This window comes from Channa argus, chromosome 11 (assembly GCF_033026475.1).
Source record: "Channa argus isolate prfri chromosome 11, Channa argus male v1.0, whole genome shotgun sequence".
In the NCBI taxonomy this organism is placed as follows: domain Eukaryota; kingdom Metazoa; phylum Chordata; class Actinopteri; order Anabantiformes; family Channidae; genus Channa; species Channa argus.
In genome coordinates, this window is record NC_090207.1 from 20,919,746 (window position 1) to 20,932,216 (window position 12,471).

The 12,471-nt window shown below is 40.5% G+C and overlaps 3 protein-coding genes across 6 annotated transcripts in view; 1 reads left to right on the plus strand and 2 right to left on the minus strand.

Moving 5' to 3' along the window:
- dock5 (dedicator of cytokinesis 5) overlaps nt 1-2,954 on the plus strand; it is a 28,667-nt gene extending 25,713 nt beyond the window's left edge. For 2 of the 4 annotated variants that reach the window (XM_067521157.1, XM_067521159.1), the window contains 5 exons: nt 59-222; nt 426-570; nt 726-885; nt 1,102-1,220; nt 1,340-2,954. In XM_067521157.1, coding sequence (XP_067377258.1) covers nt 59-222; nt 426-570; nt 726-885; nt 1,102-1,220; nt 1,340-1,423 — 672 coding nt within the window. In that variant the 3' untranslated portion in view covers nt 1,424-2,954. The remainder of the gene's footprint in view (nt 1-58; nt 223-425; nt 571-725; nt 886-1,101; nt 1,221-1,339) is intronic. The other 2 variants (XM_067521158.1, XM_067521160.1) reach the window with 1 other exon arrangement.
- Nucleotides 2,955-4,665: 1,711 nt separating this feature from the next.
- tas2r202 (taste receptor, type 2, member 202) lies at nt 4,666-8,240 on the minus strand. Its single transcript, XM_067521162.1, has one exon. It carries the CDS (start codon nt 6,037-6,039, stop codon nt 5,065-5,067), a length of 975 nt encoding a protein of 324 aa, XP_067377263.1. The 5' UTR covers nt 6,040-8,240; the 3' UTR covers nt 4,666-5,064.
- A 147-nt stretch (nt 8,241-8,387) lies between these two features.
- vsig8b (V-set and immunoglobulin domain containing 8b) lies at nt 8,388-12,471 on the minus strand. The gene is made up of 8 exons (XM_067521161.1): nt 12,336-12,471; nt 11,932-11,986; nt 10,400-10,569; nt 10,025-10,226; nt 9,692-9,844; nt 9,482-9,604; nt 9,146-9,284; nt 8,388-9,055 (listed from the first exon to the last, which is right to left on the minus strand). The coding sequence occupies exons 2-8, from the start codon at nt 11,978-11,980 to the stop codon at nt 8,815-8,817; spliced, it is 1,077 nt and encodes a 358-aa protein (XP_067377262.1). The 5' UTR covers nt 11,981-11,986; nt 12,336-12,471; the 3' UTR covers nt 8,388-8,814.

A 12,471-nucleotide genomic window follows, 5' to 3' on the forward strand; every position in this document is an offset into this window, starting at 1 on the left:
CATTGTGCTCCTGCTGTGCCAAGATTCCTGATGATGTTTAATCCCATTTGTGTCACAGCCTTGCTCTCTCACTGAGAAGAAGAAGAGTCGCGTGGGCTCAGTGGTGATGCCCTACATCTTGTCCTCCACCCTGAATCGCATGTCCACTATCTCCACCGCTTCCTCAGGCCTCTCCAGCGGCTCCACATCTTCAGATGGACACTCCTGCATGTCATCCCAAGAGTCAGTCCCTGCACACTCTCCGTGCCTCCTTTGTGTAGCTTTCTCTTTGTCTGATTTTGAGTCTGTGTTCATGTGTTGCCAATACCATAGTTTGCCTATTTCAAAAACTGGTTTTGTCTTTGCTAAAATGAAAAGCACAGTTTGTCTATTTGATTGTACATCTTTCTGCATCTCTTTCTTTGCCCCTGATTATTTATGAGCAGTTCCTTGTTGTCCCATCCCAGCAACCGCAGGGCCTCCGTTTTGTCCCGCTCAGAGGAGGACAACAGGATTGCTAGAAAGAACAGGAAGGAGTGGAGTGTGAGCAAATCTCAGGTCTTACTGGAGAGGCAGTTAGACTCAGATGTGGTAAGGCTTTATAAAAATGTTTCCTTCATTTTCATGTAAAAGGTACTATACCTTCACTCAGGGGATTATATAAACTATTTGCAAGACAGTTTCTGTTATTCAGCTGTGAAATAGGAATAGCTGTTTGACACGTTTGTTTTCCATTTTTGCTTCAGATGCCTCCAGAGAGGCAGCAAAGGCCCAAGAGTTTACAATTAGGAGACAGGCGGCTTACCCTCTCCCTCTTCCATGGTGTTTCATCCCAACTCAGCCTGTCTAACCCTCTCAGCCCTCTACCTGCCACTCCGCAACCACTGTACACACCACGCAGCTCCAGTATGTTGCAAAAAACATCTGTATCTACCTTTCTGACAAACTCCGCACAGCATGTTGTCATTTTATTTTCTTTTAAAAATATGCCTTTCACACAGAAAAGTTAAAAATATCTTCCCTACTAACCTTGTGTAAGCACATTCTGGTCTAATGAGGTCATACACACACTCACAGAGGCATGCAGTCTGAAAAGCTTTTATTTTATCTCTCCTTTGATAGGTTATTCATCGCTTCTTAGTGACAATGATGCCAATGCTATTGACACCCCAGGGACCCCCCCACCCATGCCTCCGAAGAAAAACCCGCATGAGATTGACAACCCTAGGTTCTCTTCAGAGGTATCTTCTCAGAGGATATAGCACCCCCACACTTATGCATATTTAAAAGTGTGTAAACATTAAAATATTCTGTTTTTGTTTTTATTTGAAATCCTAACTTGAGCTGTTCTTCTCCACAGTTCACTCCTCCGCTACCAATGAAAATTGAGAGCAAGCCTCCTCCACCGCCTCCTAAAACACGGAAGTCGATGTTCCCCTCCTAAGAGCACACCTTGCATTAAATCTACATCTACGCACAGGCCTTAGAGCTTCCCTAGTTGATTAGATTGTGGCATTGAGGTCTGCCACAGTAGGGCACAGACGCAGGACCAGATTTTCAGTGGTCAAGAATTATTTCTGATGCAAGTTACTAATAATTCCAAGCAATCCTTTGTTCTTGAGTTTTAGCTGTTGTTTTGTTTTTAAGCCTAAAAGGATCATCAGAAGATGTCATAAGAAGGTACAATTGTGCAAAAATGGTTACAATTTGGGTACATAGGGTCACTAGAACCTTGGATTCAGTCTTGTTTTTAAGAGGTAATACAATGAGCTATATAGGGATGTCAGTATATTGCACTGACTTTGATTACTTACATGTAAAGGAATGACCAATGCTGCAACATTATCTTTTGTCTTGTTTTTGGAGCAACACTGGATGACTTAATTTCCCACAAGCTGGCATTCTGTATTTGAACAGAAAAAGTTGCATTAGATAGATGTCAAACTTAATCAAGAACCGGGGATACAATGTAGAGAATGTTAGTAACGTAATTGAAATTATTTTATTTGATGCTGGTGTTCTGTACTATTCTGATCAAACAATTTTTCTAAACCTCAATGTTTTGGAAACACTGGATGGCATTATTGAATGTGATGCCAATTATGACTTTGCTGTGATGTTTTTTGATGAACTAAATACTGTAACTCATCTTCCAAACTGAATCACAGTGAGCTTGGTGTTTTGTTCAAAGGACGTTTTATGTGCCATTTAGGGAAACACACTTGTTTGCTTTCTTGCCTCAAGTCAGAAAGGATCAGTGCAATTCTGTAGCATCAAGTTTGCTTAGCTTAGCATAAAGACAATTTGTTGTTCCTTTTCAAGGATTTATGCTCAGCTGAACCAAGTGGCCGTCACTTCCAGCTACATATTTACCATACAGACATAAGAGGGGTGTCAGACTTCTCATATAAGTTTTGGTAAGCAGGTAAATTAGTATATTCTCCACAACTTCAAGCTGGCCCTATTTTAGAGCCCTAATGGCTGTATGGTACAAGCACAAATGGCTTTTGAAGTTCATTTTAGTTTTATACTTCAGGTGTTGGTAGAGATTCTCTTATGATTTTACTGAATTTTAAATTATTGCTATTCACTGGATGTGAGTATGTTCATTGTTTTACACACCCAGTGTGTACAGAAATGGTTTATTTTTATGCTGCGTAACTAATTTCAGCATACTACATCTGTTGTGCACTGTTCGGATTTTTTTTAAATAAGCAATTCACTTATGTGCCTAAATAGTGCTAAATCTATGCCCGCTTTCTGAAAATGATCCATTTCAATTGATAAATTATCAGTGTTTTATTTTGACTTTAAAATTGTTTTAACAAGTAATTTCCTTTCTGTACAGTACATGTTTTCTAACAGGGATCAAAGACATTTTATACATACAAAGCCTCAAGCGATATCATGATTTTTTTATGAGCAAGCTGTTTTTGACTAAACAAAATAAAAGATTGTTATTAAAAACCAACAAACCATGTCTTGGTGCCATCGATTTTCAAAAAGGAAAAACAAGAAATGTCGCTATTTTTTCAAATTTCAATCCTGAAAACATACAGAATGCAGAATACTCTCTGTAGCCCCATTGTAAACAGGTGCTCACACAGTCAATTGGATGCTGCTGGTAGCATGAAAATGTACCCCTCCCATTACAAAACATTTTTACAAGCTACCATGAGTAGGTGTAGCAAAATGGCATGTGCATCACCTTGACTGGAATGTGGCATTTCCTCGGCAGGCCATCTGCACGGAGGAGGTTATGGGATGTTGTAGGAGTTGTTGCTGGTCCTGCTAATGTGGTGTGCTAATGGTCTGTTCCTATCTGTCAGAGAGTGAGGTATGGGATATCTCCTCTTCCTGCGAGTCCGAGGACCAAAACCTATTTGAAGTGATGTTCAGCCATGCAAGGACAAACAGCTTTGCAGTCACTAGCTTTCAGCTAGATGCTCAGAAACATCTCCATGGAAACAATCTCCATGTGGATGACATATTTACACTTTATTTCTGTATAGCATCTGAGAACATCAATCACAACAGTGTCCTTATCATGTTTTCATTTACATCAGTGTATTTCCATCCTCCTCTCAACTGACAATAAGCCAATGAGACATCTGTGTCTATCAGTTGTTACACACACACACACACACACACACACACACACACACACACACACACACAGAGAGAGTTTCCATTACTGTCAGACAGCACTCAATGGAAAGCAGTTGAAAGTTTTTTATGGGACAAACTCTTAGGCTTTGTTTCCCTGTGGTGGAACATGGACTAAGTACATTTATTTATGGAGTTTTTGTGCGATTTTCAGGTACTTGCAAATGTTTTTCTCCTTTTACCCCACTACAATTCAGAGAGGAATATGTTGTGTTATCCACCACATTGACGTGACAGATATACATAAAACATATATATGCTATTAATATTTCTGTGGAAGTAGAATTTTCACTTGCTTCTTTTAACATATATTATATCCATACTGTTCAGCATTTTGTCACATTGAGCTGTTCCCCACCACCACCCTAAACCCAACTCTCTCTATTAGAGAGACAGATGAATGGATGAGTGGATGAAACTGACGCCTTGGTACGACTTTTTTCTTCTCATCAAAGAAAAAAATTCCCCCTCATACTTTGTCCATGTAGCTGCTGGAAGGATCCTGAGCCTGTGTGTGGAGTGGGATTAGCTGCACTGTTGTATCTCTGCTTTGAACCTCACTAGGTGGTGCCAGAGGGTGTGAACTAATGGAGCATTGCAAAGAGGTCTGCTGCATTTTTTTAAGCCTCTATTTACTCAGGGTAGGTTTGCTGGGCATGAATGCACTTTTTAGGAACGCCCAGTGTCACACTCCAGGCCACGCACACAGTTACAGTAACACACCTGCAAGCTGTCGAGTGCTGGTGCACATGCACTCAGTTTAGACCCAATGAACTAAAACCGAAAAGAGAAGGCAGTTATTATAAGTGCATTTCTCTATGAACTTTATTTTTTCTCCACCAACTGGTGCGGGAGTGCAAGCAGGCTACCACTGCCGCCACGTACAGCTTAAACCATCTGCAACTTCAGAAAAAAAAGCTTAAAACCTCTGTGATGAAAAATAACAAGAATTCAGGTTGTGAGTACTTTCTTGTTTTATTAATATGCTCTGTACTCTCCACACAGTCACATGTATTTTTTAACATTTTTAGATGGGTATGGTGTTACCTCAGGTGCAGGCAACCATGCTTGCAAATCTATTTTACAGACCCGACTGTTATTTGTATTATTCAAATATTAATATTCAAAGGTATAGTCTGACAAGTTTGTGATTTTAAAGATAACACGGTTACCCGCTGTCGCAGCTGTGGTATTTGCGTCACATAAACAACATTACTATCTTTGCTGATCCTGGTTAACACAGCCTAATTACCTTATTGATGTAAGAAATTGTAAAAAGAAAATTACAGGCTTCAGCAGAACCGAAGTCATTATTGCACAAAAGATAAAAGAATACGCTACTTCAAAGATTTTAATAAGTTCACACAATGACCAATTGATTTTAGCACAAAGACCTTCAGAGTAACCCGAATTGACTTTTTATTTAAAATTTTTTGCAGGAGTGCTGTGTTTAGCTTTTTGTTCAGGCAACTTGAAACAGGACAAACATGGATATTCATCCAGGCAGGGATTAAAGTCATGAATCAGAGATTTCCAAAGTGTCTTTTTCCCATAGATCAACACTACGGCAGTGACAGTTGTGTAGGCAGATGTGAATAAATACATGAACACAATAGTGTTTTTGTGATTCACAGCAAACTGGTAGTGCACGTACAGGTCTACCACAAGGAATATGGTGAAGATGGCCACTAGAGATAAAGCCATCCGGACCACTCTCATCTGGGAGCCCAGCTTTGGGCAGTGGGCTCCATTGGTGCTGGCTTTCATGTGTCGGAGATGAATGATCAAGTGGACGGAGATGGAGATGCAGCATTTTGCCATAAGCAGCCCTGGCAGTAAATCACTGAGTAGCAGATAAATGGCCACATAAACGTGGCCATAGTAGGTGCTGGGCGGTAAAAGCTCGCAGTCTTTGTTCACTTTAGTGTGGTTGGCAGTGTTAAACACCACAAACATTGGCATGCAGGTGCCCAGGCTGCAAAGAGGAATGACACAAACTGCTAAGGTCACATGCCTGAGGATGGCAGCCTGGATCTGGGTGTAGCAGTGATTGGGTGAGCTCACCAGCTTGGTGCTGTAGTACAAAGTGAGGAAGCTGCTGTCCCACGTGATGGTGAGCTTGAGGCTGAAGGTGAGCAGTAACACGCCAGTGTAGGGCATCTGGAAGATGAGGCACATGCTGTCCAACACATTCGTGGTCATCCAGAAGTAACACACCAGCTGGTGAGCCACACTGGCCACAGACAGGGCCATGATGATGGCATCAGTAGCACACAACTTTTTCTGCTTAAAGCTCAACAGGCTCATCGAGAACATGTAAGCGTTAAAGAAGACTGTTGTGACAGCCAGCAGACCTGTGATTATCCAGATGTTAAACTTACAAGATGTAAACATATTGAAGATCCTTCTAAACCTTTATGGAAATCACTTTAATCTTTGTACTGCTGTGTCCCACCCAGCAGTCTGTGTGGGGTTCTGCAGTGTTTTGTTTTTCCTGTGTTCAAAGAAATGAAAAGATAGCAGAAAATTATGCACATGTTCTCCAAACCAGGTGATTCTTCACTTCACAGAATAGAATCACTCACAGCTTGTCACTTGGGCCTAAGGAAAAGATTTCCACATCTAGCTTTTAAAATACATGAAAAAAATCCAAAAGGGTTTTGATTGAAATATTTCATTATACATTTCAAATACCTCTAATGTCGTACAGTTTTGGTTGACATATGCAAAGTTTAGCTGAGGTACGAAGGTTAGAGCAATTAGGGGAATAAATGTCTTTCAATTTTACCTCAAACGGAGCTCCCCTGGGTCGGACGAGGCTTTTTATCACCCCAAATCCTACTCAAGGTTTCTGCTTACAATTCCTTGTCTGACTCGGTAACTCTGGCTGCAGCTGAAGATTCCTTTATTTTGTTTTGTTTATCCAAGCATTAATCCTAGCCTGGAGTTGTCTGCAGGATGCACAGAGCAAGGTGAAGTCCTTGGATTTAAGTGTTCCTTGGCTGCAATCTATATATAAGTATTAGATGTGATTTGCATCAGTTATGACCACAGGTAGTGGTGGTGCTGTATTTGCATTGACACGAGGCGGGAAGGATGTGTACTCATTATGAATATCCCATGACTTTACTGTATGTTGATCAGTGCAGCGCGACAGCTCAGTCCCCAGACCGCAGTCCACCTGCAGGCTGGTCACATATTTCCAAACACCAAACCACACATACACACGCCTATTTACTTGATAAGAAAAGCAAATCACCTTTGAATCACCTTCAAGAGCCTTTGTATTCCAATGTCTTATCTGTAGTTTGCTCTCTGGAGGAAACTATGTAGACGGACTTTTAATAAGATGTTGACTTAAATTAAGTTTCATTGGTATCTATTTTTCTTCTTTGCTGGATTAACATACACAACTATTCAGTCAAAACAAACAAGCTGCCTATTACATTAGCCTGTAATATTATCCACCTTTCACCGTTTAACTCAGTTAAATTGTTCTAATAGATAGTTAATCTTATTCCACAAAAGTCCAAAGCCAGATATCAAGTCCAGACTTCAGCTTCTTTCACAATAGCATAGAAAAGTTTTTTTTCTCCCCAGGAAACCTCTTTGAGTCTAAATGAGAAAGCACTCTGCAGTGGGGGCATTAGCTTTTTTGTAAAATCATTACTATGCGAGGTCTGTTAAAAAAATCTGCCCTCTAAGAAAAGATTATGTGTTTCCGAATTAGGTTGTCAGACATGTATTATGTAATGAATTGTTGTATCTTTTTTCCCATTTCACGCATGGATCAAACTCATGGACAGACTCATATCCACTCGTAAAAAAGGCCTTAGTACACCGAGAGCTGGTCTTCTCATGGATGCATGCTGCATTTTCAAGAAAAGCTCATTTAAAAGCAAGGGAAACATTTTCTAAAATGTTTAATAATGATCCTTTTTATTTCCAACCCTTTGAAAGAGGAACCCTGTTTCTAGACCAGTGGCCAGCTTTTACAGATGTCCTCTGTTCTTAAAGGGGCCCTGAGCACAATTTATTAATGAGGACCACCACTTCTAATTAATTTCACACTCCACCTTTTGAAGATGGGATCAGGCCGATGCAAGGCCCTTTGAAAAGAGGCTGGGGCCACAGGCACAGTGCTCACTCTGCCTACTGAGAGTATCAGTGGCAGGTTGGCGCCTCAGCTACTGGCAGTTAACTCCTTTACTGGCCGCTTTGCAGAAAATCGGAAAAACACACACTACAAACAAGGCAATTTTGCAGTGCTTTGTACTGCAAATGAAACATCTTCTAGAAGGGAAATGCACAGAAGTTAAAATTAACTTCACTGTCTCTGACTCATGAGCAGCTCAGGTTTTAATTTATACTGATCCAGTTATACCCATGAAAATTAGCCAGCCTCATCTTTGTGCACTTTGAAAACAGACAAATTGTACCATCTTCATTTTAATGCGACTAATAAACATAATGACCCTCTCTAATGAAGCTGCATTTGAACCTTTGACCACATAAATATTTTCTATTATATAATACCTAATTTTGCATGACAAAACAAAATGATTTCATTATGATGGCAACAGCAGTGCTAGGACTAATGAGTACATCTAATCTTCATCAGAAATATAGTTACGGTGCATTCTGCATTCTGGGAGCGGGAGTTATGTCTCTGATGTTGTTCTTTTAGGTTTTTCCCCCCAAATATTATCATGCAAAAAATAATGGAGCCATGACAAAGAAACCTGAACATTCAGTGAAGCCTGAATTCCCATGGTCCATGGTTTTATTGTACATATTTTTCTAACAGTAAAAGAATAAGCTAAATGTCCATCAGAGAAAAGACACCAAAATAAAAAAAAGTTTTTACAATATACATTTTACATTTTACATACAGTCTTAATGTGAGTCATAATAATAATGACTCAGATTATGTTGCTTAAAATAGCTGCACTGCATCATGAAAGTCAGCCAGCCCCACATTTATGTTTGTCCAAGGGCTGAGGTAAGAGTTCCCAGTAGTGATATACCAGCACTTCCATTGTTCTCCAGTCAAATATAAAGTTTTGCATTATTTGTCATACACAGACTTATATACATAGTGTTATGTACAAGATGTATTATCCCAAAAGTAAAAAGTATTTTCTTCAAAAGGCTGATTTCACACTTAATTTACACAGCATATCCATATTGATGGTCATACTGAAGGGGAGGAGGTTTGATCTCTGTACTGGCCTGTGACATGCGGTTACTTCCACCTGTATGGATGCTACTGCGGACAGACTCCCTGATACCGGGCAGGTGGTCCCTCACAGAGCTGTAGTGCACGCCGGGGTGGGTACGGTAGCCCAGTACTGAACGGAAGCTGGAGTTTCTGCTGGTGGGTCTGCTCTCTGGGGCCTTGGTGTCCTCCCTGAGGAAACAAGTCACATAGGTCTCAATCAGATGAGATGTTATGTTTTCTTGTGAATAACTGCAATTGTCTCAGTCTCTTATACAACACCTGATTTCATTGGCGACTTCTTTCTCGTAACGTCGCTTGTGGCAGCAGCAGATCAGGAGCCAGATGAGAAACAGGAGGAGGAGCAGCAGCAAGAGAGCACCTATCACTGCCCCGACAATGACACCCACCTTATTGACAGCTGGAAAGAGAAGACACAGTTCAGTGAGATCAAATGAGTGCAGCTCTTTACAGTCATGAACAACACAACAACAAAAAGCTTTCATATGCTTTTATCACTTGCATCACAAACTGTGCAGCATCAAAATACAAACATTCCTTTAGCATATAAAAGTGCTAAGTACTTGAAAGTAAAAACAGATGATATCAAAGACTTACGGTTGTATGCATGCAGGTCATATTTACACTGTGCTTCACCAACATCATTTTTCACCTTGCACATGTAGCTTCCAACATTGCTGTCAGTGTGGTTCTGTATCAAAAGCTCCCCAGACTGTGAGTCTTAATGAAATTAGAGAAGATTCATTACGTACATATTATTCAGATACAGCAACATGGATGTATTACATATTACAGGAACTTCCTCACTTTGGGTTGCAGTTGATGGCATTGCACCTCCACTCTCTCTTGTCCATAGGTATTTGAGAGGAGTGGATCCCTCATAGGATTTACAACGTAGGGAGACTGTGCCACCTTTCTCCTCACTGCCTTCAACCCAACACTTTGGCACGGATGGAGGAACTAGTGGAAGGAAATAAATAAAATGAGAGAAAGGGTGAAAGGTGTGAATGAGCAGAACAAAATATGGTGTGAAAGTTGTGAACACAGAAAGTGGAAGGAGCATAAACATTCCACATGACTGAGAGTAAGAGAACTGAGAAAATGAACAGGTAAAACCGGTAAAAAGGAATTCTTCCTCACCCATCACCAACAGAGTGATTTTTCTCATGTCCACACCCGGTGCCTTCTTGACTTTACACTGGTAGGTGGCTGTGTCTTTGGCTCTCACATCAGATATAGAAATGGAAGCATCTCCCCGAGTTGCGTTTCCTATGAATTTGAGTTTTTTAGACAGAGCACTGTTGCTGTAGTAGTGCGTCTGGCCCCCTGTATATGATATGAGCTGAGATGCAAAGATTGTGTTGATTAGTGATCAAAGTAGGTTTTTCCACTCACGTAATCCAAAGCTACAAGATAACCTCCGCTCTTTAAAACATGCTTAAGTCAATTGCACAACTTCCCAGACAGGTTTTTCTATAATACAGTATCTGTTTCTGTCTTTAAATGTACACATACCAGTGTGTCCTTCTGTGTCATGTCCGGGCTGAGGGCCGTCCATTCAATGTCCAAATCTCCTGTATCTTGGGGGCCAGGAGTGTATGTGCATCCCAGGGTGACTGTCTCACCCTGGGGTTTTTGAATGGTCTGTGCCCCAGAAGATGTTATCTGCATCGCCTCTGTCAGACCTGATGGGTCAGAAAAATGTTAGTTTGATATGTTTGTCTAACAATATTAAACTATTTAATATTTTTCTAACTTAAAAGCATTCATCTGGGCCTATATCACACACAGTCTCAGAGGGGAGTACCAGCACTGATCTGAGACTAATTGGCCTCAGAGCATTTGAGGGTTTGTGGCTGTAAAAGTTTTTCTCTTGTGTAAATAAGTTATGTATGAATAGGAATCTCTTGGGGCTCATTAATTGTCACTAAGTTATGGGTGAATGATGATGAAAAGTGAACGTGAAAAATGTATCCGAGGAGTGGCAGCTTTACACTGTTTCAGAGGTGACCCACACCCTGCTGACTCACTGTTTATAGCCGTTGATTTTAATTATTACTGATAGCTTGACGGTTATATAAAGAACTCAATGGTGATTGTTATTAGGTGGCAAACAAGTTATTTATCTTGGTAATGTTGGCATTTGTCAGCTCAGGAAATGTCTTCTTTTTCCTATTTTCATGTTTATCCGCTACTAAATATCTTAACTGAGAGAAGAGGGGCTGATAAATCAAATCAGCCCCTCTTCTGACACTGCTCATCATTAAACCCACTATAACTCTCTGAAAACACTTTTAAAGCCAGTGCAACAAAACAAAGTATGTTGGAGGTATTTATGAAAGCGTGTAAATAGCAGATGTGATGAAGGGATTCTAAAACAAGCTGAAATTAGTCAGTCAATGTTTGCACTGTGAAGGCCCCCCCAGGCTACGCACTGTGATGTGTTTTCTATGCAGAGAGGCAGCTAAGCTAAGTTGCCAGTGAGAGCAGTCAGTAAGTTTACCTACAAAATGCCCCAGATATTCAAATGTTTTGCACCTCTTCAATGGCCCAGCAAAGAGGATTGGATCTCTCTTTCTTCTCCGTTTGCTACTGGGAAGTCAGACCTAGTTTAATGAGGTGGTGCACCATAATGATTTAAGAGGTGTTTTGTGGAAGAAGTTGTTTACTGTCACTCTTACTTCCAATTTTACGTTGTTTGTATATTAAACTCGGCAGCTTGGACGAAGGCCTGAGACTGAATTCTAATAGACTAAAGTCTCTCGGGAACACACAGTTTAACCTTTAGCAGAGAAAAGAGTGTACATGGTTCACGAAGCACCTGCAAGACAAAGTCACCCAGTGATATTACTGTGGGGCTATCAGCTAAAAGCATTTCAGACTCGACAGCCTGTGTGAATCACGGAGTGAGATATGTAAACCTAACCATGAAATGGGCAGCCAAAAGTTAATCAAAAAAGGCCACTCAAAGACATAGCATGTTTGATATTTTGGCCACATATATCAGAAAATTAAACCACACTGCTAAAATATTAAATCAGACTTACCCGTCTTCAGCAGAACCAGCATGAACAACTTTAGCCTCACAAGCTCCATAACAACCTTGAAACAAAATACACATGAAGTGAAGGAATTATTCTGAGACATTCATTTCAGTGGCTTGTAATTTGCCTCACTGCTTTAACATGGCTCTGCTATGGTGTAAGTTTGTCAGTCAGCTCTTAAATATATTGATACAATAAAACAGTTCATCTTAACTCTAACATGCACCTTGTAATTGTAAAAAAACTGCTGCTCCTAATTTTAGACCTTAATCTTAGAGTAGGTGAGGACTACAATGACCGGGAATATCAGTGAAGGAGGAGAAACTACACACTAACAAGAAAATCAAATGGACTTCATCTGAACAATGAGGCCTCAAAGAGAAACAAACATAATAGCTCTGACATACCTTAATGAGAAGAAATACTCCAAAGTAAATGTATATCCTCCCAGGTCTGCTAGTGTTTCAGTACCGGTGAAGCTTGCTTATTTTGCTCTAAGGTGAAACTATGGCCACACCCTCTTTGTCCATAGTGCATCTGTGG

Excerpts from the sequence above, each read along its gene's own strand:
- tas2r202 (XM_067521162.1), bottom strand. The coding sequence starts at position 6,039 with ATGTTTACATCTTGTAAGTTTAACATCTGGATAATCACAGGTCTGCTG.
- vsig8b (XM_067521161.1), bottom strand. The coding sequence starts at position 11,980 with ATGGAGCTTGTGAGGCTAAAGTTGTTCATGCTGGTTCTGCTGAAGACG. Across the intron at positions 10,570-11,931 it reads GCTGGTTCTGCTGAAGACGG|GTCTGACAGAGGCGATGCAG; the intron begins GTAAGTCTGATT and ends CTGACCCATCAG. Across the intron at positions 9,605-9,691 it reads GCCATCAACTGCAACCCAAA|ACTCACAGTCTGGGGAGCTT; the intron begins GTGAGGAAGTTC and ends AATTTCATTAAG.